This window comes from Mastigoproctus giganteus, chromosome 2, assembly GCF_048544385.1.
Source record: "Mastigoproctus giganteus isolate SK-2022 chromosome 2, ASM4854438v1, whole genome shotgun sequence".
Classification (NCBI taxonomy): domain Eukaryota; kingdom Metazoa; phylum Arthropoda; class Arachnida; order Uropygi; family Thelyphonidae; genus Mastigoproctus; species Mastigoproctus giganteus.
In genome coordinates, this window is record NC_143576.1 from 218,182,020 (window position 1) to 218,204,993 (window position 22,974).

General features: G+C 34.8%; 1 protein-coding gene across 1 annotated transcript in view; it reads left to right on the forward strand.

Annotated features, from left to right (window-relative positions):
- LOC150090129 (uncharacterized) overlaps window positions 1-22,974 on the forward strand; it is a 202,421-nt gene that overhangs the window by 161,956 nt on the left and 17,491 nt on the right. Inside the window, exons 8-11 of the mRNA XM_090389758.1 lie at window positions 12,390-12,530; window positions 16,577-16,669; window positions 17,273-17,410; window positions 21,509-21,569. Of these exons, the coding sequence (XP_090245884.1) occupies window positions 12,390-12,530; window positions 16,577-16,669; window positions 17,273-17,410; window positions 21,509-21,569 (433 nt within the window). The remainder of the gene's footprint in view (window positions 1-12,389; window positions 12,531-16,576; window positions 16,670-17,272; window positions 17,411-21,508; window positions 21,570-22,974) is intronic.

The following is a 22,974-nucleotide window of genomic DNA, read 5'->3' on the forward strand; positions in this document are numbered from 1 at the left end:
AACGTCCCTCCAGTCACTGCAGTTTAATAAGACAGCTGCTACTATTCGAATTACGATAAACTTATGATTGTCATGTTTAAGAGAGCCGACTGGCTTCAACAAGACATATATCAAGTATAATAGAACCTTATAAATCTGCCATTCGAAAATCCTGCACTTTCTTAATACTTCTCCGTGGATAGTTGACCATAGGGAGTAGTCAACCCAGGGCAGAGAGGAAATAGATGAACTTATAATTCTTGAACACATAATCATAGGTAAAGACTGAGCAGGGTTTAACAACAAAATGTTTTCTGCATGTGCACCTCCCAAATTTAACTTGTTACATGCCAGTTTAGTGGAAACCTGGTTTGAGTGACTCTCATTTATCTTATGTATTGAAAATGATGAAATTTAAACATGTGAAAACTTTTTTTTTTTTTTTTTACAAATATTGTAAAAAAATATTTGTTGTGATGAACCCATATTGTTCATCAGATTTGGCACCATGTGACTTTTGGCTATTCCCAAAATTAAAACAGGACATAAAAGGAAAATGATTTAAGTAGATTCAAGGAGTCTAATCAGATATATGATTCGACTCCTTGAATAAGGGGACTACACCTGACCATGTATCAAGAACTGATATTCTGTGCTTATCCATAGTAGTAGAAGAAAGGTGAATGGCCAAATAGCAAAAAAAGTGAAATTAGCACATTCTTATACAGTATGGATAAGGTAGATATATAATAAGGATACAATATGAAATACCTGACCATGTATCAATATTTACTTCAGCTGACATCAGATTCTGCATATTTTCCTTACCTGTATTTGACCTTTATCTAAATATACCTACCCATAGCTGATGACAGCTTTACTGCTTTTTATTTTATTGTATCTAATTTTAATTTTATTTGTACTTTACCATATTATTAATAATTTTACTTTACAGTTCACTCATCTCTTATTGGCTTTGTAATTCTGCCCATAATTATCTTAATTCATCATAGTTTTTAGGATATTAACATTTTTTCATCTTTTACAAATCTACTATAATTCTCTTTTTTGTTATCCTTTCCCTTCTAGTCACTGACACTTTGTGTAATTTTCACCTCCATCTATGCATATTTATCTAATATTCCGTTTTTTCCTTTTTCTTTTTCTTCTTTTTCTTTTTATTCGATTGATATATTTTTACAGGCCTTTACTACCTAACCAGGATCCCTACTTTTAGGGTCGGGAAGTTACGCTCCCGGTTAATATCCGATGTACTATCGATAAATTGACCTTTTCTTTCTTTTTGCTTTTAGCTTTCCTCTTGCCTTATTTTTCATACCTCGCGAACTATTAGAGTAATTCGAGGGGGAGTGAGGTACTATTGCTCTACTATACATTTTTCCGTTCTCCTTCGGTTAGCTTTATTAGCTATTTTCTGCAAAATTTTATGCTAAATTGTGTTCAGCAAAAATTTTAATAATTACTCAGTTGTGCTTATAATGTGGTAGCGATCGGTCTGGCTAAATATCATCCAGCCTGTATCATTTATAAATTGTTGTTATGTATTACGGTACGACACTTGTTGTTTTGGCATTCTAGACTTACATTTGTCTCAAATCTTACGTTAATGTTATACTAAATTATTCCACATTTCCACTATTATATTATTTTGGCGTTAGTATACAGGCAGATGATAACAGAAACCGATGGCTCAGTCTAGCATGGGTTGGTTATTTGGTAAGGGTTTAGCCCTCGACAAAGTTCCTTGCAAAATAATTTTCCTGTGTTGGGCTTATTATTTTATTATTTTATTAATTTACTTAATATGATTTATATTTTGGTTTTCATGTATACTGGAGATATGGCAGGACTATGGCTATATGGATTTTCAAACTTTAAAGATATTAACTTTACACTATAACGTATCTATTTAGTATATACATAATGTCCGATGTAATGTTCGATCGTTTGATGGCATTAATTGGGTGTTCTATATATTACACTTTAACTATAATTTTACATCTTTACAACCTAAACTCAGTAATTTTATGGATGCTTTATCTAATATATACATTCATACATACTTATATATGGCATATTTACTTACTTATGTATGTAGCATATATATATAAAATAATAACTATAAATGTTACCTAAGAACCAAATTCTAATAAATTTATTTTTTAATTTTCAGCAAATATTTTAATAATACAGTAAACCCCCGCTATTCGCGGTATCTGTATTCGCGGTTTCGCGTATTCGCGATCGCCGATTTAATATAAAATGAAACCTAAAAAATGTGAATTTTAAAGCGCCGTGAATATTTTCCGCCATAAAAAAACATGGGCGTGGCTAAAATTATCTTTCCCGGTCAAAACAGCGCTCAGTGGGTGAGGGGGTGGGGGGAGAGGGGTGACAAAATCGCGAGCGTGAAAGTTTCTCGCTAATCCTTGTTCAATATGTGTTATGCGCTTGTTATGGAAGGTTTCGTCGTTTGCTTTTAATTTATATGCTTATAAATTAAATAAATTTATCGATTTATTTTGATATTTTGATTTTGATTTATTTATTTTGTAAGCATATCAATTTATTTTAAATTGATATGCTTACAAAAGTGATAAATCTACCGTTTTGCGGTGAAAAACAGCCTTTTTCGAGTGTGTTAACGGAAGAAAGTGACTTTGTTGTGGACAAGTTCTTTCTAACCCCTACAAAAATATCACTACGAATAACAAGAGAAATGTGAAAATATCAAAGAAGGTGATGACATTAGCGAATAAAATTGAGTTATTAGATAAAATTTCTAATTCCTCAGTGGCAAAACATTATAAAATCAATGAGTCAACGTACGATCAATCAAGAAATCGGAAGAAAAAATCCGCCGTAGTGTCCGTGAAAACGCGCTAATTGCTTCAAAAATTTGCTCTGTAACTCGTGATGTTAAATTAGAAAAAATGGAAAAAGCTTTAAATCTGTGGATAGAAGACCGAACTCAAAATAAAATTCCGTTAAATTCACTCATCATTCGTGAAAACGCAAAACTCCTTATCAACGCTTTAGCGAAACTGGTGATAACACTGGCGGGATAGGTTTTTTAGCTAGCAAAGACGCTGGTTTGAAAGATTTGTTTGAAATTTCTAATAAATATTACATTTAATATTAAATTGTTTCTTATTTTCATTTCGATGCCATATGCTTGCATTTCACTATGTACTGTCTATGTATATAGTCATATTATGAAGGTACATATAATACATACATAGACAAAATTTTAGACTAGTTTTTCTTATATTAGCATTAGCATTAGTAGAGGCATATGATGCAAGAAAGCAAGCTTATTCAGCATCAGCCAAAAAAAAAAAAAAAAAACACACCACTCCCATTTCACCCCTCCGTTCGCTCGAAATACCTGTCCAGCTGAGCCTTAAATTTGTTTAGGCTATCAACTTCAACAACAAGCGATGGGAGTCTATTCCACAAACCAACTGCCCGCTGGCTAAAGGCAAATTTCCGCACATCTATCCGACATCCGTCCTTCCTCAATTTGAATTTATGCCCTCTCAGGTGATTATTCTGAGCAAGAGGAAGAATCCCATCGGCATTGAGCATGCTCAAGCCATTCAAAGCCTTATACACCTCTATCAGATCACCTCGCCGATGCCTAGTCTCCAGGCTCTGTAATTTGCAAAACTTAAGCCTTTCTTCGTAAGAGCAACCCTTTGTTCCATTCACTAATCTTGTTGCCCTTCTCTGTACTCGTTCCAGCAGCTCTACATCCTTCTTGAAATGAGGCCTACAGACCTGTATACAGTACTCAAGGTGTGGCCTGACCAATGCCTTATACAAGGGAATAATCACATCCCTGTCCCTGCTAGAAAAATTCCTGTATATCATTGACAAGACACCATGAGCTACTCTTGCAGCTTGTCTGCACTGCTCAGAGAATTTCATATCTGCCTGCACAATTACCCCCAGGTCCTTTTCATTCTCTACCACTGTCAGCGTAGTACCACAGAGTTGATACGGTGATCTGGGGTTACTGTTTCCCATATGTAGTACTTTACATTTGTCAATGTTAAACTTCATTTGCCACCTCTCAGCTCATCTGCTCAACCTTTCCAGATCCTGTTGCAGCAGCATAGTATCAGTAGTGTCCTTAACAACCCTGCCAACCTTGGTATCGTCTGCAAACTTGGACATTAAGCCTAATACACCATCATCAATATCATTTATAAATACAGAAAACAACAATGGACCCAACACTGAACCCTGAGGAACTCCACTAATAACATTAGTCCACATTGAGCAGTGTCCATTGATTACCACTCTCTGTCTTCTGCCACTCAACCATCCCTTTATCCATAGCAGCAATTTGCCTCCAATGCCACACTTCTCCAATTTGTGCAGCAGTCTTCCATGCGCAACAGTATCAAAAGCCTTTCTAAGATCCAAATATATAATATCAAAGTTATTCCCTGCATCCAGTTCTTTTGTGACTACATCATAGTATCCAATCAAATTGGTCAGACAAGACCTGCCCTTAACAAAACCATGCTGTGTCTGAGCTATAACTGAATTCTTGTCCAGATGATCCTGCAGTGCTTCTTTAACCAGTGTCTCCATTAATTTTCCTGGAACCGAAGTTAAACTAACAGGTCTATAATTACTTGTGTCAGCCTTTGATCCTCCTTTGTGAATTGGGGTTACATTTGCACATCTCCAGTCCATGGGTACCTCCCCGGAGTCCAAAGAAGCTCTCATAATTATGGCTAGGGGTTTGCTTACTTCCTTTGCTGCCTCCTTTAATATAACTGGATAGATCCCATCCACCCTGGGTGCCTTTTTTATGTTTATCCTCAACAATTTCTCCTCCACTTTCCTCTCAGTTATTAGAAAATCATCTAGCTCACTGCCAATGTTTACTTCACCTACGACATTCCCCTTCCTGAATAACTCCTCATGTGTGAATGTAGATGCAAAATACTCGTTTAGATTGTTAGCCACCTGAGCTGGATCCTCAACTGTTGAACCATCAACATCCAGTGGACCAATCTGATTCATCCCTTTCCTTCTTGAGTTTAAATAGGTAAAGAACTCTTTTCTGTTTTTCTTTGCATCCTTTGCCAAGGATTTCTCATAATCTGCCTTTGCCTGCCTAATCTCCTTTGTGACTTGGTTACAGACCAACTTATATCTATCATAGGCTTCCATGTCACCCATTAATTTGTATGTATCCCATGCATTTTTCTTCTCTGCCATATGTGTCATTAGTTCATCTGACAACCATTTAGGCCTGAACCTTGAACGATATTTCTTGGTTGGTATGTAAAGCCTGGTAGCTTCCAAGATTAGTTCCTTGAATGCTTCCCATTTTGAATTTGCTGTTGGTAACATCATCAGTTGGTCCCACTGTATAGAATTTAAATACTCAGACCATCATAGTCGCCTTTACGAAAGCATTTTGCAGGTCAGCTCTGTTAATTATTTCAATGTGAGAACATTCCAGATGCAGTTATGAAAGAAATGGTATACAGTGGTCCTTGGTGGGGAAATAAAAAGTGCACGAGAAAGCATGAAATACTGTATAACAAGTTGTTTTGTGCAATTTTCAAACACTATGTAATAAATAATACAGGAAGTGGTTGCAATGCAGCAATCAACGTATGCTCCAACAATTAAGAAAAACACCACTAGTTGGGGAGTATTATGTTAGTGGACATTTTTAAATATTAAAAAATTATTTGAAAACTACATAGAGCGGCTGCTTTATTAGGTATATCTACCCAATAGTGAGTAGGTTTCCTTTTAGCCTTTGGCAAAGTTTGGATTTGTCATAGCATGGACTCAATGAAGTAAAGAAAGTGTGCAAAGGGAGACTTCCAGGTCTACTCAATTACTTCCTACAGTTGTTACAAATAGGATGTTTATGGATCACTGCTGAAGAGGTGTTCAATTGGATGGTGAAGTTGGTGAATGGGGAGGCTGCTGGAGTAGGCTGAATTCACCCATGTTACTTGAACCAGTTCTGTCTTCCTGACATGTTATAATACTATTTGAAGAACCATTCAAAGATATGTACAAAGCAGCCATTAATTCTGATTCAATAGCATGAACCAGGATTTTATCAGAATGTTAGGAAGGTCTCCTTCAGCCCATGCACCTGCCGTGCATAATAATAACTCTCGTGTTTGGGGGTTTCATGAAAGAAACAAAAAACAGGAGTATCCAATAGAAATCAATCAATAACCTTACAGAGCTGCACATTATGCAAATTATTCATGCGTACAAAAGCATAGTTGTAGCCACATCACTTCATTCCTGTTTTTTTTTTGGCTTCCTCAGTGGGATAGCTGCATCTCAAGCACTCTGCGTGACAAGTAATCGTCATTTAGATGATTCTTTGAGAGGGCAGATTGTTGGATAACTAGAAGCCGGGCAGGTGGAGGTGGCACGTTGGCTTAATGTGTCATTTCAGCATTATGGAAGCAGTTTTAGGAGACAGGAACCATTACAAGAGCTGGCCGAGGGTAATGTCAAGCAGAACAGACTTCTATCTGGCTCTAACAGCAAGATAGAACCCTATTATGTCCTGTCATTAACTGTCTCTTCAGGTTGCTGCAGCACAGTTGAAAACATTTCCAATCGGACTATGCTGTGAAGGCTCAAATCAAGTGGACTATGTAAGGAAGCCAGTGGTTTGTATCACATTAACCCCAAACCACAGAACTTGTTGAAACTGGTGCCGTGAACATGTGACTTGGAGCCCTGACAAATGGGGCACAGTTCTGTTATTTGAGTACCATTTTAGGGACTTATCATATTCATTATTTCATCTGGAGACTCATTCGAAGATGAGGAATGTGGTACCATCCCTCCGTCATCAGAGAAAGGAATACAGTGGGGGTGATGTTCTCATTTGGGACAGAATATCAATGGTTACAACCCTTGTTTTTGATAGAGATACAGTACTGTAACTGCACAGAGTTACCAAGATCCTCAAACCCTATGGTCGAATTTTTAGGGGTACGGTTGCCCCAGATTGCCTTTTCATGCATGGCAGTGCATGAAAAGGTGGAGGAATCTTGAAACTGAAGATATTCAACAACTGCTTTGGGCAGCACGATCAGCAGACTTAACTCAGATAAAATATGTGTGGGACGCCCTTGGGCGTAGCACGAATATTTGATCTGATTTAAGCAAGTTTTTCAAGAAGTGTATTTGCTTTTCTCACTTTTAACCAGTCATAGATTTTATATTCTATACAACTAAGGCTGTTATACATCAGCGTATTGTACCTGTAAATTGAATGTATTCTGTGAGTGTCTTTATTTGATGAGAAACTCAGGTTTTGTGGGGGAGGACTTGCAAAACTTGAATGGGACCAATTAACTTGGCCGTGGTATGACCCCATGGTCCCAACCTCATAAAATCGAACTTTTTTGTATATGGAAGGAAACTGATTGAAGTACCATGAAGTACCTATATTTGTCGCCCACGTGCAAAAAAAATCTGCACCCCCAATTCTCCAATAAAAATTTTGTATACTTATTTAGTTCACATTTGTGTGAAAGGAAGAACGCGAAAATTACATTTTTGCTAGAAATGCATACAGTTAAATTATTAAATTACTTGAAAATGCATCATATATGTGTTACTAACAAAGGGCATTCGCCTCGGATGTCTAGTTCTAGCAAGCTACCTTCATGCTTGGAACCCGTGTGCCGTGCAGACACCACACACACACACGCCATGGCAAGGAGCACTTTATGACTGTTTCTACGCAAGTATTGCAGATTTATGCAAAGTCCCAAGTATGCATATATGCTTAAATACCTGGAGAAGGGGTTGTATTGAGATCTCATTCTGGGAGTACACTTCCTGGTAATTAGACGGTATGAAGAACTATTGTATAGATAAATGTAAACATATTTTTTTGCCTTAACTAATGTAAAAATACACTTGTGTTGATAAAACGCAATTGAGAGATACTTTATGAACTATTTTAAACTAATATATCTTCCCATTATTCCAGTAATTAAAAAAAAAATCCAAGAAAAGGCTACAGATAATGAAGGTTTATGCAAATGAAAATGTAGAAGTTGTACAACATAACAAATAAAAGTTATTATTCCAGCACCCTCAAACTCGGAGCTGAATTTGCAAATAAGAGATAATTTAATTTGGCCTCATACAACAGTTCCAGTATCTGTTACATTAATTGGATTATCTTTTGGAATTAGGTGCTTGGAAGGTTGCATTAAATCACTATAATGCTACACCCATCATTATCAATTTTAATTAAATAAAATTAGTTTCAAATAATGATACTCTAAGCACTAGTATTTGAATTTTTTTCCCACTTTGGCCTCACTACGAATTTTCCGTTTAAGATCGATAAGTTTAAGGCCTGGTTTAGTTTTATAACGCATTAACATGAAATTTATCTTTCTAAACAAAAATGCATTGGTGTACTAGATGATCAATAGATGGCGCCTTCGCTCAGGATGGCACTCAACATATCCTTTATTAGTAGATTAACCAAGGTACAAAAGATTTAAGGGTAAAATAGAAGCACTGAATTCCTGTACATTCAGAAAAAGCTAGTGTTCGAAGTTAAACTTTTACAGCCAGAACGCTGACATGTTCGCATTGAAAAATTTTAGCAGCTGGAACGCTGTTTTGGTCAAATCTACCGCTGGTTTTGTCTTAGATGGATAAAAACGCTTTTTGCCCTTCTAAATGCAATCTATGTTTATGAAATGCTACTAATCACCTCTCTTCTTCTTCCAAATGATGGGCAGCTTTTATCAGAGCATTTATGCAGAGGGCTTTTTTTATGGACCTCGTTGTATCTTACACTTATAAATTCCATTAAACAGATAAACATCTTTCAAGTCTAGTATTGGTTTTGACATCTGGATGAGAATATTTTAATAACTGAAATGCCAGTGTAAGTTGTTTCGGACCAATTCAATGACTGGGTAAAGCACAAAATTTTCGATACATATATTTGGGATTGTTATTAATCGTTATAGTAGAGGCATCAGTGACTAAGGCCAAATTTCTCCGTGTATATTGTCTGTAGGTTGATTTTCTGTTTGCTGGAAGAAAACCTTGAGAAAAAACCACGCTAACTTCGCCTGAGACCGACTAACTCAGCCATGTTGTGAAAAATGGCCCATAAAAATTCCTCATGTCATCGACGGGACTCGAACTCAGATCTTTTCCACCCGTTGTGGAGAGGATGGCGATCCTACCAACTGTGCTACCATGACGGCTTTTATTTATTTAATTATAAATATATAAAAATCATATTTATAAATAAAAAAAATTGTATAGATATTATAGTATCCCGTATGTAATGTCACAGAAGCCTAGAAATTTTACCCATTTTTTTTAACAACTATCAAACCAACCGTTTTGGTTCCCATGATCCCTCAGCCTCCTCCCCTGAAGGTATGGTAGTTTAGTTACTGTAGGTATTAATATTTTGAGGCTTTCTTATTTTAAGGGAAGAGATATTTCAATAACCAACAGGCCTAACAACCTGGAAAGTTTTTTATTAATCTCAATAGATTAATACATTTTAGCAAAATACCAACAGACTAACAAAAATTTCTTTTTGGATCGATACGCATTTAATCAAATGTCACTACACTATCCAGGAAACTCCAGTTCAGAGTTTTTACCTCGAGAAGCAGACAAATTGACCTTTACACATTCGTAGTTTAAAAGCGCAGTATTGTCAGCGTTCCTTTTTTCTAATCGAAACAACCCACACAACCGAACTATGACAGAATGTTTGAACGTGAGGTGAAAACATTTTTAAATTTCGTCTTAAAGACAGTAAGCAGTCCCTGGAGTACTGAATTTTTAAAGATTATTCATTTCACAAGGGTGAAACTCCTTGACAGTACTCGTCAGAGTAGATAGCTCTATTCATTGGAGAAGAGAAGACGAATTAAACTTCCCTCTAACACAAAGCTGGTGATCTTTAATTTGAAAGATAACTATACTGAGACTGTCATTACCAAAATGAAAATTGAGACCAATTATTAAAACGGAAGAATGCATCTCAGAAAAAAAGCATGAATAGCGTGGTTTGCTTCAAAGGTACTTTAGTTAAAAAGATATTTCAGTGCCGCATTTCCATTAAAATAAAACTTCAAAAAAGATAAATAAATAATGCTTCTTTAATATTCAGTTCTATTAAGACAAAATTTTAATGTTGGTTTTCGCTATACGTTGCGTATTCTTAAACGTGTTGTGGATTGTTTTTTCCTGTTTTTAAAATTATGATATTAGGATCCCCTGTAAATGTTAGGTTCCTAACCTAACATTTACAGGGTTAGGAACCTAACCATTTATTTTGTCTGTAAATTGCGTGTGTTCTCTGGTCGATTTGCTGAACGGAAAAACTCAGCCAAGGAGTGAAAAAAGCTTACTAAAGTTCTGCGCGTCATCGACGGGATTCCAACCCGGGCCTTTTCCACCCGGTGTGGGAAGGATGGTGACGATACCACTGTGCTACCCGAGCAGACAGTAAGTCAGTTACAGTTTGGCAAGCAGTTTCAATGCCTCCAATGAAGTCGGTGAAACTGCAAGACAGAATCGTTTCCTTGTCGTGTCCTCTGGATAACGCCAAATGATTCTGATATTTTCAATTAGGGGATATTTAAATTTTCCCCAATGACAAACGTACATGGCAAACCAATAATCCCTTTTTCAGGTTAAAAAGTTGAAGAAGAATAAAAAAAGTGATCTGCATTCCGGGGTGGTTTAAGCAGAAAGTCATTGATTTTGTTCTTGAATTTTTTTTTCCTTAATCAGTTTTCTATTTTTTTATTTTTCAGATAAAGGAAAATGTTTAGTACCATCCCAACAGCACAACTCGTGCTCTTATGAAGGAAGGCAGATCATATTCAATTGTTGCTCGGTTTTAATAAAAACAGTTCAGAAACATTTGTTCAATTCCTTTGTAGGTTTGTCCGAGCAATCCTACTGTTTCAAGTGTGCAGATGTATATTTCATACTTTGGAATGGAACCCCTTTATTACTATGGAAGCCATAACTCAGTATTCGCGTTTTCGGTATTCGCGGCATTTCTCAGGAACGGAACCCCCGCGAATAGCTAGGGTTACCTGTATTTGTTTTTTCAAGTCTTTCAAATCAAAAACCAGAAGCTATACATTATTCACCTAAAAAAAATCCAGAGGATATACCAGCATATACCCTCCACTACAGCCCTGCTCACAGGTGTCTCTTATCCATAGAGCTTGTCTGCAGTGCTCAGAACTTCATATCAGATTGCACAATTATCCCAGGTCCTTTTCATATTCCACTACCCTGAGTGTAGTACCACATAGTTGATACGTTACTATGGGATTACTGCTACCCATATGCAGTACCTTGCATTTGTCAATGTTAGGCTGAGATATGGCAGTTGAAGTTTATCTACCTAATTTTTTTAGATCTTGTTGCAACTGCAATATACGTTCATTACTGTCATTAACCACTCTGCCAACATTTGTGTCATCCACAAACTTAGACATTAAGCTTGATATTAAGATTGGAGACTAGGCACATGCAAGGTGATTTGATTGAGGTGTATAAGGCCTTGAATGGGTTGAGCAAGCTCAATGCTGATGGAATTCTTCCTCTTGCTCAGTTTAAGAACCTGAGGGGGGCCATAGATTCAAACTGAGGAAAGACAGTTGCAGAATAGATGTGCAGAAATTTGCCTTTAGCCAACAGGTGGTTGATTGTTGGAACAGACTTCCATCTCTTGTTGTAGAAGTTGATAGCTTAATTAAATTTAAGACTGAGCTGGACAAGATTTGGAGTGAATAGATGAGTGAAATGGGAGGGTTTTTTTTTTTTTTTTGGCTGATGCTGCATAAGCTTGCTTTTTTTTGCATTGTATGCCTCGGCTAATGCTAATATACTCTCATCAATATCATTAATAAATAAAGAAAACAATAATGGGCCCAACACCAAACCATGTGGGACTCCACTAATAACATAATTCACAGATGCAAATTTAAGGGTTTAAATTTTTTTTTTTGTTATTGTGTGTGTGTGTGTGTGTGTGTGTGTGTGTGTGTGTGTGTGTGTGTGTGTGTGTGTGTGTGTGTGTGTGTGTGTGTGTGTGTGTGTGTGTGTTAGATATGAAATGGCTATTTTTATGTAATATTAAAGTGCATCCATACTGTATAAAAGATACTTATGCATATTAAAGTTGGCGATTCATACATCAATGTGTATATTTCTGCCATGTTATTTATTAAATAGAAGTATTTAATAAAAGTAATTAGTTAAGAATAAAGAAATTGAGTAAAACATGCTGGAGTCAGTATAATATGAATAAAATTCTGAATTTGCCAATTTTATTTATTTTTTTAAATTTATAGGGATCAAGAACATCTGCAGGCTTCATCAATCTTGAAGGCTACCTAGACAAGCTGCCATCAGGAAGGAAGAAAGCTACCTATTGGAATCCATGGAAGAGACGCTACTTTAGGTTACAAGATGGATTCTTGTATTGTTATGAGGTAATGGTATCTCATACTTTACAGCACTCTGAACATATTTATATGTTACCTAATTAAAATGCTAATATACTTTCATCTCTGTTTTTATATTCTGTGTGGTAAAGATACAGGTTCAATTCTTTTTGGGATGGGAAGAACTTTCATGGATTTTTTGTATCCCATGCCAAAGTTAGTCAGTTGCATTTTTATTTTCCCTCCCAGAAACCAGCATTTTTCATCCTACACATAAACTGTTTCAGAACTTATTCTAAGCTGAGGCAGTTTATCTATTTTAGAATTCTTTTTTTTTTTTTCTGGCAGTCAGTTCCCCAACTTTTTTGGGGTCTGCCAAAAGTAACCAAGATGAAGTTCTGTGCGAATGTCAAATAAAAGTTCTCCTGTAGGTTCAGCAAGCTTCGAATCAAGTTGCTGTGAAATCTATGATTCCTTGCAAAATTTAAGCCTAAATTTAGGTCATCCTTGCATGGAGTGGGGGGGGGGGGAGAAACACGAGTAAATCCTAGGATAGGTCTTAAAGAGACAGTTTCCATAGTTTGGAATTGGTTGACTTTGGAATACAGCTTGACTTGTCCTGCTTCATTCATCTTATTTCTCATCACTTAAAAGAATTTATAGAAGAGTGTCTTTGTGAAATTTTCAGAATTATGGATGTCTTGAAATGAATAGTGTGTGAGTGATAACTGCCAGATACAGAGTTTTTGAAAACAGGCTGTTTTTAGCTAGTTATCCAATTTGCATGTGACAAGTTTTGCTTGAATTGGGTTATAGGGGTCAGAAAGAAATTACTTTCTTTCATAAGTGTCACATTTTTGGTTCTGTTTTATTTGTATTTAGAAATTTTATTCTTTTTGTGTTTGTTCCTTAACTTTTGAGCACTACTCAACTAAACTGCTTTCAACTAAATCTTTGTAACTTATCAACCTCAGTTATTATTGACAATCTCTGGGATGCATTTTGAGAAGAACTTAAAAAATGGAAGTACAGCAGCTAATTCATTGTTTGTATATACGTATATATTTTTTATTGATATATACAGTAAATAAATAAAGATTTATCCATATGTAATAAAAAAAAAATCCAAGAAAGTTCATATGTACAAGTGTCATTCAAATGAAAACTGCAAATGTTAAATAAAACTTGTATTTCATAAAGAAGTTTAGCCCCCCTTCTTATATTTGATACACTTCCTCCAACATTACACTAATGCTTGGATTTCTCAAAGTTTTGTAGTGGGTATAAGCTGTTTGTGCATCTTGACCTCGTCATCTGAGAAGTGATGTCCTGTAAGGTTGGCGAATATGGAGGATGGGATAATATCTCTAACTTCAATTCCTGTCTGATTCACTGTAGGATGGATGACGTGTGAGGATGGGCATTATGATGCTGCAGGTACACACCTGAAGGATGACAAACCATAATGCTTCTTTCAAATTGCTGGCTTTAATTGGTTTGAAAGTCCCCCTTTTCCACCCCTCAATGTCCAGAATCACTCAATGATTCCAGAATGTTGTGAGTAATATTTGCTGCTGAATGCTTGAATGTAGAGTAGAGCTGTATTGTGCAGTTTTGCTTTCTGGTGTATAATTGCATGTGGTCCATGCCTGCCTATGTGGTTGCTGAATATGAAGTTTTTGTATTTCTCTTATGAGCTCTTCTGTCCTTATGTGATCATCCCAGAGTATAATTTTTTTTTTAAATTTATTTAATTACTTAGGATTTACCTCCAGTTAACCTTCATGCTTGTACCATCCAAGAAGCACAGAATTAGTTGTCATTCCTTCAGTTGTGCTGCTAAACACTGAGAAATCCTTTGAGAACATATAAATTACATCTCCTTGTTAATTATAGTACAATATATGCCAAATCAACACTGATCTTGAACATTATTATTAGACATATGGTGCAAGGAAGCCTGAGACTTATGCTACACCAGCCAAAAAAATAAATTTGAATTACCCTAAGGAAGGAAGGAGAGGGAGGGAGGGGGAGAGAGAGAGAGAGAGAGAGAGAGAGAGAACGAACAAACAAGAGTCAGAATTAGAAGGGAATCACCAAGAAAGAGAAAAATGATGATATCCAGCTCAGGACCCTGGGTGTGCTCACCAGATGTGAGCCCCTGGGGGTATGTGGCAATTTCTTCAGTATTAACATGATGGTTTCTTGTATGAGTTTCTTCCATGCTGCTGTGATTTCTGGTCTTGCAACACAGTGTGCTTGCCCTGATTGAGGAGAATTCTCAAGCTTTCAATACTGTTTTTAAACTTATTCACCCACTTGTGAACTCAAGCATTTAGGGCATAAGCCTCAAGCTATGAAGGAGTCTAGACTATGTATAAATATAGTGCAAATGCATCAAGAATACATAGCTATATCTGAATAAATCAGATTATTAATAAAACGGCATCGTTTTAAGTTATATCTCATATTGTGAATACCTTCACAACGAGTTGCCATGATATTGCACTACTTCGAATAAGTAACGCTTCACCTAAGGAGAAGACTAATGTTACTTATTCTCAGATGGATACCACCACCCAGACGGCACCGTTTCAGGGCTATTTGGCCCTTCTTCGGTGGGTGGGTAGGTACCCGAGTGATGCAATGATGGCAAAACAGTTATGAAGTATAACTCCACAATATGAGAGATGCCTGATGGTGTATCATGTATTTAGACTCAAGCATTTAGGGCATAAGCCTCAAGCTATGAAGGAGTCTAGACTATGTATAAATATAGTGCAAATGCATCAAGAATACATAGCTATATCTGAATAAATCAGATTATTAATAAAACGGCATCGTTTTAAGTTATATCTCATATTGTGAATACCTTCACAACGAGTTGCCATGATATTGCACTACTTCGAATAAGTAACGCTTCACCTAAGGAGAAGACTAATGTTACTTATTCTCAGATGGATACCACCACCCAGACGGCACCGTTTCAGGGCTATTTGGCCCTTCTTCGGTGGGTGGGTAGGTACCCGAGTGATGCAATGATGGCAAAACAGTTATGAAGTATAACTCCACAATATGAGAGATGCCTGATGGTGTATCATGTATTTAGACTCAAGCATTTAGGGCATAAGCCTCAAGCTATGAAGGAGTCTAGACTATGTATAAATATAGTGCAAAATATTCTTGATGCATTTGCACTATATTTATACATAGTCTAGACTCCTTCATAGCTTGAGGCTTATGCCCTAAATGCTTGAGTCTAAATACATGATACACCATCAGGCATCTCTCATATTGTGGAGTTATACTTCATAACTGTTTTGCCATCATTGCATCACTCGGGTACCTACCCACCCACCGAAGAAGGGCCAAATAGCCCTGAAACGGTGCCGTCTGGGTGGTGGTATCCATCTGAGAATAAGTAACATTAGTCTTCTCCTTAGGTGAAGCGTTACTTATTCGAAGTAGTGCAATATCATGGCAACTCGTTGTGAAGGTATTCACAATATGAGATATAACTTAAAACGATGCCGTTTTATTAATAATCTGATTTATCCACTTGTGAACTTAACTTATGCATGCTTTACAATACTGAGCCAACATTCTGCTGTAAATTTTAGCAGGTTTTATCCTTTCAGCATTAAAAAAAAAAAAAAAAATCAAATTACAAGATTACATCTACATCTTGGTGTATGGCTGCAAGGGTGCTGCCATCTTAAAAATTGTTTCCAGTTAACACCATCAGATGGTGCCACATGGTATGATTTGATGGTGTTAACTGGAATTGATGAAAATCTAGATTATCATCAATTTTGGTTAAATATGCACTCCGTTAGGTTTTTCAATTTTCATTTGAATGACCTCATATTTTTCACCTCTTCTTCCTGTAATATATCAAACTAAAATAGCCATATGCAGTTAAACAAAAATGGATATAAACAATAAATAAATAAAAGTGGTTAAAGATTTTCTTTTTATTAGGGTAGAAAATTTACAATAAAATGGAAATCACAGCATGATTGCAAACTTTATAGTTTTTAATTGTTATTTATCTGTTTGTTTGTTTATTTTTTTTAATTTTTTGTTTTTAGAATAGTCATTCAGAAAAACCTCTGTTATCAGTTCTGCTTATGGGAGGAAACATTTCAACTTTGGAGAACAATATGATTGGAATTGATGATATGGCAAGTTATTTTGATTATCTATCTCAAATATATACATATTATTTTCATTTACATGTATTTCATATTTCTAAGAGCATATTTCTTTGTATGTTATATAGCACTGGTTAAGAGAGAACTGTTAATATTAATTTCAAGATGGAGATGATTCTGTTTAAAATCATCTCCATACATAATATATAAATTTAAATTAGTGAAGAAGTGAAACTATTTCAATGCAGGCAATGAAATATTTTTAGCCACAAATGCTACTCTCCATTTTGTCTTTGCTATTTGGGGACTATTGTTCTCCAGTAATGGCAGCCTAAGTTTATGCTCAATTTAAAAATGCTGTTATCTACCAGAAAACTTTGCGTTACTAATATTATTTTTAATTTATCCCCCTCCCCCCTTTAAATATGATATTTAATTTACTTTACCTTTGAACTTTGCTTGATTTTTGTCGTTCTGCAGCTTGATATAGTTGTATTTTCTGTCTGTTCTCTCTTGTCTGAACTCTTATGCCGTATGTGACCATCCTGAAATATAAAAAGAAAAAAATTTATTTATATTTTGTAAATGTGTAATTTCTATAATTTCAGATTTTTTTTTTTTTTTTTTTTGCAGAAAGGACACTATGTAGTTCTGAAATGTACAGATGTACAAGAAGCAGATTTGTGGATTGAAGCTTTACAGTCACATATTTGTGAAAATTTTACTATGACATACATACATCCAATACGTTTTCCCCTAAAGAGTAGCAAGGTAATTCTTTTGTTTAATTTAATTCATTAAAATTGTATGCAAACTTATTAATAACAATTTTGAGAATATAAAGATGGAATTTTGTGGACTTAAAAGAGTTTTTCTCCATAATATTTATTTTTTCCATAGAGTATCTTTTATAACCATTATGAAGAGTGATAATGATGAAGATATATCTTATCATTTATGTTACCTGTTATGATTTATCACTGTTCCTAGGTTGCTTCCTAGCAATGCAAATACATTGCTAGGAATGGAAGGAATTATCTAGAGCATCATCTACATGCTGTTATCTACAGAGCATAACTGTGTAGTACTCAATACAGTGAAATTATATAACAATTAGCTGAGATAAATTAATAGTGAGATAAAGGCAAAGTTATTTATACAAACCATAGGAGTAAAATCATTTAAAATGAAAAGATTAAAGGGAAAAAAATTGCACTTATTTGTTGGCAAAGGAAAGGAGTTGAGAAAAATAATCTTTTCATGAACAAGAAAGAAGTGAAATGTCAGTTTGATGATTTATATCATATCTTCTTATGATTATCAAATAGCATAGGAAAATCAGTATTGGTGTTTACAGGAAATGTTTTGTCAAGCTATTTTGCCTTTATAAGTACATTTTATTATTATTATTATTTATTGTACCAGGTGGTCCCAATTGAGGCAACCCCTGCTGTATATCTCTGCATGAAGTTTGATGCAATGCATAACAATAAGTCAATGCAAATAGCTAACTGGTGTTTCTTTTTTTCATTTGTCTTGAGAGAAGATTGTCTTTCTCTCTGAAATGGTTTGGGTTTCACTTCCCGCACGGGGTAAGCTCCCACCTATAATTAGAATGTTACCACACTGCACCATCCTGCACCTACCCTGTTGACAGGGCCGGATTTACACATAAGCTACAGCTTACAAGGGGCCTCCTCCGTCTTAAAAAAATCTTTTTTTTAATATTATCACAGGTGAACTGTAAGAGAGAGAAGGTCCTTGTACATCTTATAGCTTAGGACCACAACAAGTTTAAATCCGACCCTGCCTGTTGAAATATTAAAATGCATTCTGATGATCAGTTAACCAGATTGTTCTCCAGTCGGCCACAAAACCTCATTACACAAGGCAACAATTAATTTCTCACTCCACTTTTTTTAACAAAATTAACTATCTTCAGAATACCTGGATGGCAAACTCTTTGAAGGATTTGAAATTCACCTCACTCCTACCAGAAGTAGTTCACATCAAGGATTCAATTCATGTGGATTTGGTGACCCTGCTATTAATTCCTCCCTAAATAGTCGGGGTGATGGTATAGTGGCATTACCACTCACCATGTATTTTGTGGTTGTTTTATTTTTTTATCAGTTTTTACTGCAGGTAAACAATCTGAGGTAGAGATGTGGGATCTCCTTCCCAAACATGCATGCTTGCCAACCTTTCCAGTTTTCCCCAAAGATTTCCACGAATAAGGTGCCCTCATGGAAAGTTTTCTGTGTTTTTCAAATACAAAGTTACTGAATATATTGATGTCTGAGGATTCAAAGCTACCATTAGTTATTCAGATCATCTTTAGCACTAAATACAGTGCATGCTTGAGGGTAGGGTCTAGTATGTGGTTTAGTGTCTTGGCAATGCCATGTTTCCTCTGATTTTTTGCTGTATGCTTTGATAAAATAGTTTCTAAAATGTGTTAGGTTAATTCTCCTAATTAGTAGATATTGGGAATGGGTAGTTCACCCAAATATTTAGTTTAATTTCTGTGGTTATTGTTTTTAACAAATTTATCAGTTGTCAAGCATCTTCTCCAGAATGCTGTTTGTTTGTTTGTTATTTAGTTTTTAGGAGCATTAGCAACTAAGGCCATATTACTCCGGGAATATGCGGTGGCCATTACCTTGACCTTTCCGCATCCTCCGTATTTGGTGGTGGCAAGCTTCAACCCTGGTCTAATCAAGAAGTGTGTGCTCCTTCCCACCTGGCTACGGAGGCGCCTGCTCCAGAATGCAAAAAAAAAGTCTTCATTTCATTTGTGGAGAAGCCTCAAAGTTTAATTAATCTTCAGAAGAATGATATTTCAGCAATCACCATAACAGAACCTAAGTTGATGCACAACAGGCTACATTATCAGCCTAGAATTATGAAACACACTTGAACGTCTAAAATTAAACTTTGACTTCTTGCAAACACTGACCACCTCAAAAGAAAATTTAATATAAAATAAAAATTTACAAACTAACAATTTTATTTTATAATAAATTTTCTTTTGAACTTGTCATTGTTTGCAAGAAGTCGTACGTGTCCAATTCCTGATCTCAGAAGGTTCTTGAAACATTTAAAATTGTTTTGTCATATGACAATTGTTTTGGTTTTCCCAAAAAGAACAGAATGAAATTCATATCTTTTGCTAATTTCAGTTCATAGAAATAATAATAATTTGGGTTATAATAATAATGCAAATTATTGCTGTTAACAGAGTTTTATTGCAAATTTATAGCAAATATTTTATGTGCTACTTCATTGAAGTAGTATATCAAGTTAGGTGAAGGTCCATCTCATTATTGTGCATCTTTTGACAGATATGCTCTATGTTTATATAGGATATTTTTTTATTAAAGATTGTCATTTAATATCCTTTAATTTTGGTGTTTGTTTTTGTAAGCATTATTACCCTCTAGTAAGTGCATTTTGGTATCCTGTAAATCAGAAATAAAAAGCTTAAATTAAAATATCATAAAATTTTTTGAGTGGGAATTTTAGTATTCCTTAATTATGGTCTTCGGTTTCAATCAGCATCAGAAGTATAGCTGTAAAAAATTTGTTTATGGCTACATGCTCATGCTAAAAGTGCACTGCACACCATATGTTAACTTTTCATAGTTTTAGCTTTGCTTTTTGTGTGGTTTTTGTGGGTGCCAATATTTGATTTAAAGTAATAAGGAAATATTATTTTGGATAATAAGACTTGTTACTAAAGATATTATTTGTTTTATTATCCAGTCTGGAATTAAGAATAAAATTTTAAAGCAAACCATTTTGAGCTGTCTCTTGTCTTTTTTTCCCCCCCAAAAATTATTGCTGACAAGCATACCGCAATGCATTTAAGAGTTTGAGCATGTAACTTTTGATGTCTGATGACTTTTCTCATTGAAAGCGATGATCCACTGGTGGGCTAATTAGTCATTTTGGCTTTCTACACATTATATATATTTTCAGGGCTGTAAAGATCACCAAATGCAAAAATTTTTAATAGTCAATAATTGTAATTACACAAGATGAAAAAAAAAATAAATGACTTTTTGAACATATGAACAAAGCAAATAACTTTAAAATACAGTTTATTACATTTCATAATGACACAATTTTGCAGTTACATGTGATATTCATTATTTATTTTCCTTGTCATTATTATTATTATAAAGTGGATGATTTAAATAAATTATATTGTGTTAATTTAGAAGACACATTCCATTCTTTTCTGGCTGAAAAATGGATCAGTTTTCTGTTTTGATCCAAGTTGTCATGTATGCATATATATTCTGCCACATTGCTTTAGTTACCGTATTAAAATGTTTCTTTTAATATGCACAGTACTGTTTTCACAATTCTAAAATTTCCTTAAAGTCTTGTTGTTGGTTTGATTACAAATTTGTGTATATTCAACAACAGGGATCTTGACCCTTGCATAACTTGGGGATATATACTTAAATGATTTAAATAAAAAAATTGAAATAATTTAAGAAAATAAAGTATATACGTACAGTCAACAGAAATAATTAAGACAGTGATATGTAGCGATTGTAAAGTTTTCAAAATTTAAGAGTTTGTGCTGAGAAACCATCTCAAGAAAATCTAAGAGAAATTGAAAGAGCAAAGAAGATTAAACTTATTAAAACCTAAATCTCAGTGGTGCTCATGGAAAAACCTTTTTAAAAAAAAAAGGAGAGACCAATGTATTCATGTTCCTCCTTGTATCTCTTCTGAATGTATTCATGTTCCTCCTTGTATCTCTTCTGAATGTATTCAGTAAAATAACTGATATGTTTAAGTATGTGTTAAGAGATTAATCAGAAATGAACTATTCATTTTAAATTATTTTCCTAGGATGTAATTGTCATAGACCTTGGAAGTTGTTCGATCCGTGCAGGCATTCTTATGGACAGTCGTAAGTAAAATTTTTTAAAAATGAAATTAATAGAATATTTTTAAAATATTTTCTTTTTTTTTTTTTTTTTTTTTGGTCTTCTTTAAATTGCTTAGAATTAGCCAATCACTATTTGTGAACAACTATTTCAGGGACGTAGATAACCATTGTGAGATGACATAACCACAATGAAAATGAAGTTGTCCTAATTCTAAGTAAATATCAAATATCTAAACTTGCAGAATTAATTAAATTAAAATAATAATAATTATTATTATTTTAATTATAATAATCTGTGTAAGGAAAAATATAAAAAGTTATTCTTTTTATTTTAATTTTAAAATTATATTAACTGTATGCTTATATTGTAAATTCTTAATTCATTGCTGCTATGAGCCACCATATATTACTATTTGGTGGCTAGATATTCATCAGTAACAGTTATTTCTGATCACAACCTTTGAAGTTTGAGGGATCCGATAGTTCAAAGTAAGTGATATGCTTGTTAACAGGACTGTGGGATTCAAAATCAGTTGGTAATGCCACATTTAAAATTTTCCAGACTGCTTTCTCTTGAACAATTACAGTGAATATCTTGCATCTGTGGTCTGAGACCATGGACATAAGATATTCTCTAATCACAGAACACTATCATTTACAGTACAGATGCATATTTATTCCTTATTTAAATATAATTAACAGTACCATCCACTCTGTGCAGTATCATGGAGCTATTGAAGTGGACCATTTGAAAATGGAACAACCAATGAATCAAATTTTATTTTTGTCTACAACAGCATGGACTTAATATTTTGGGCCCATTTTGTGTAATAGTGCATTATTATATTAACTATACTTGAGCAACTTAAACTGACACTTTCATTCAGTGTTTATTATGATTCATTTTGTATTTGGCGCCTCTGTAGCCAGGTGGGAAGGAGCAGCAGTGCGTAGCACATGCTTCTTGATTAGACCGAGGTTCGAGCCCGTCACCACCAAATACGGAGGATGCGGAAAGGTCAGGGAATGACCACCGCATATCCCGGAGCAATATGGCCTTAGTTACTAATGTTCCTAAAAACCAAATAACATTACATAACATTTTGTATTTGTTTACACATAACATAATGGAAATGTTGTTTTAATTGATTAATTTAAAAATATATTACAAGCAAATGTCTAATTGTTAAGTGTTAGCCTTCTTTTTTAAAATCTACTTTTCTCCTAACTATACTGTATTTTAAATATAGTAAATTTTGGGGGCCCCCCCTCAGAAATCACTTATACTTAAATCGGTCATTGCTCTGCAATAGCAAAGTAATGAATATATAATATTTATGAAAATTATTATATACAAAAGTGTCTAAAATTTGTTCTGGACAAAAGTCAGATCTACACCAGCAATTAAGTTGTAGTTGAATGCACC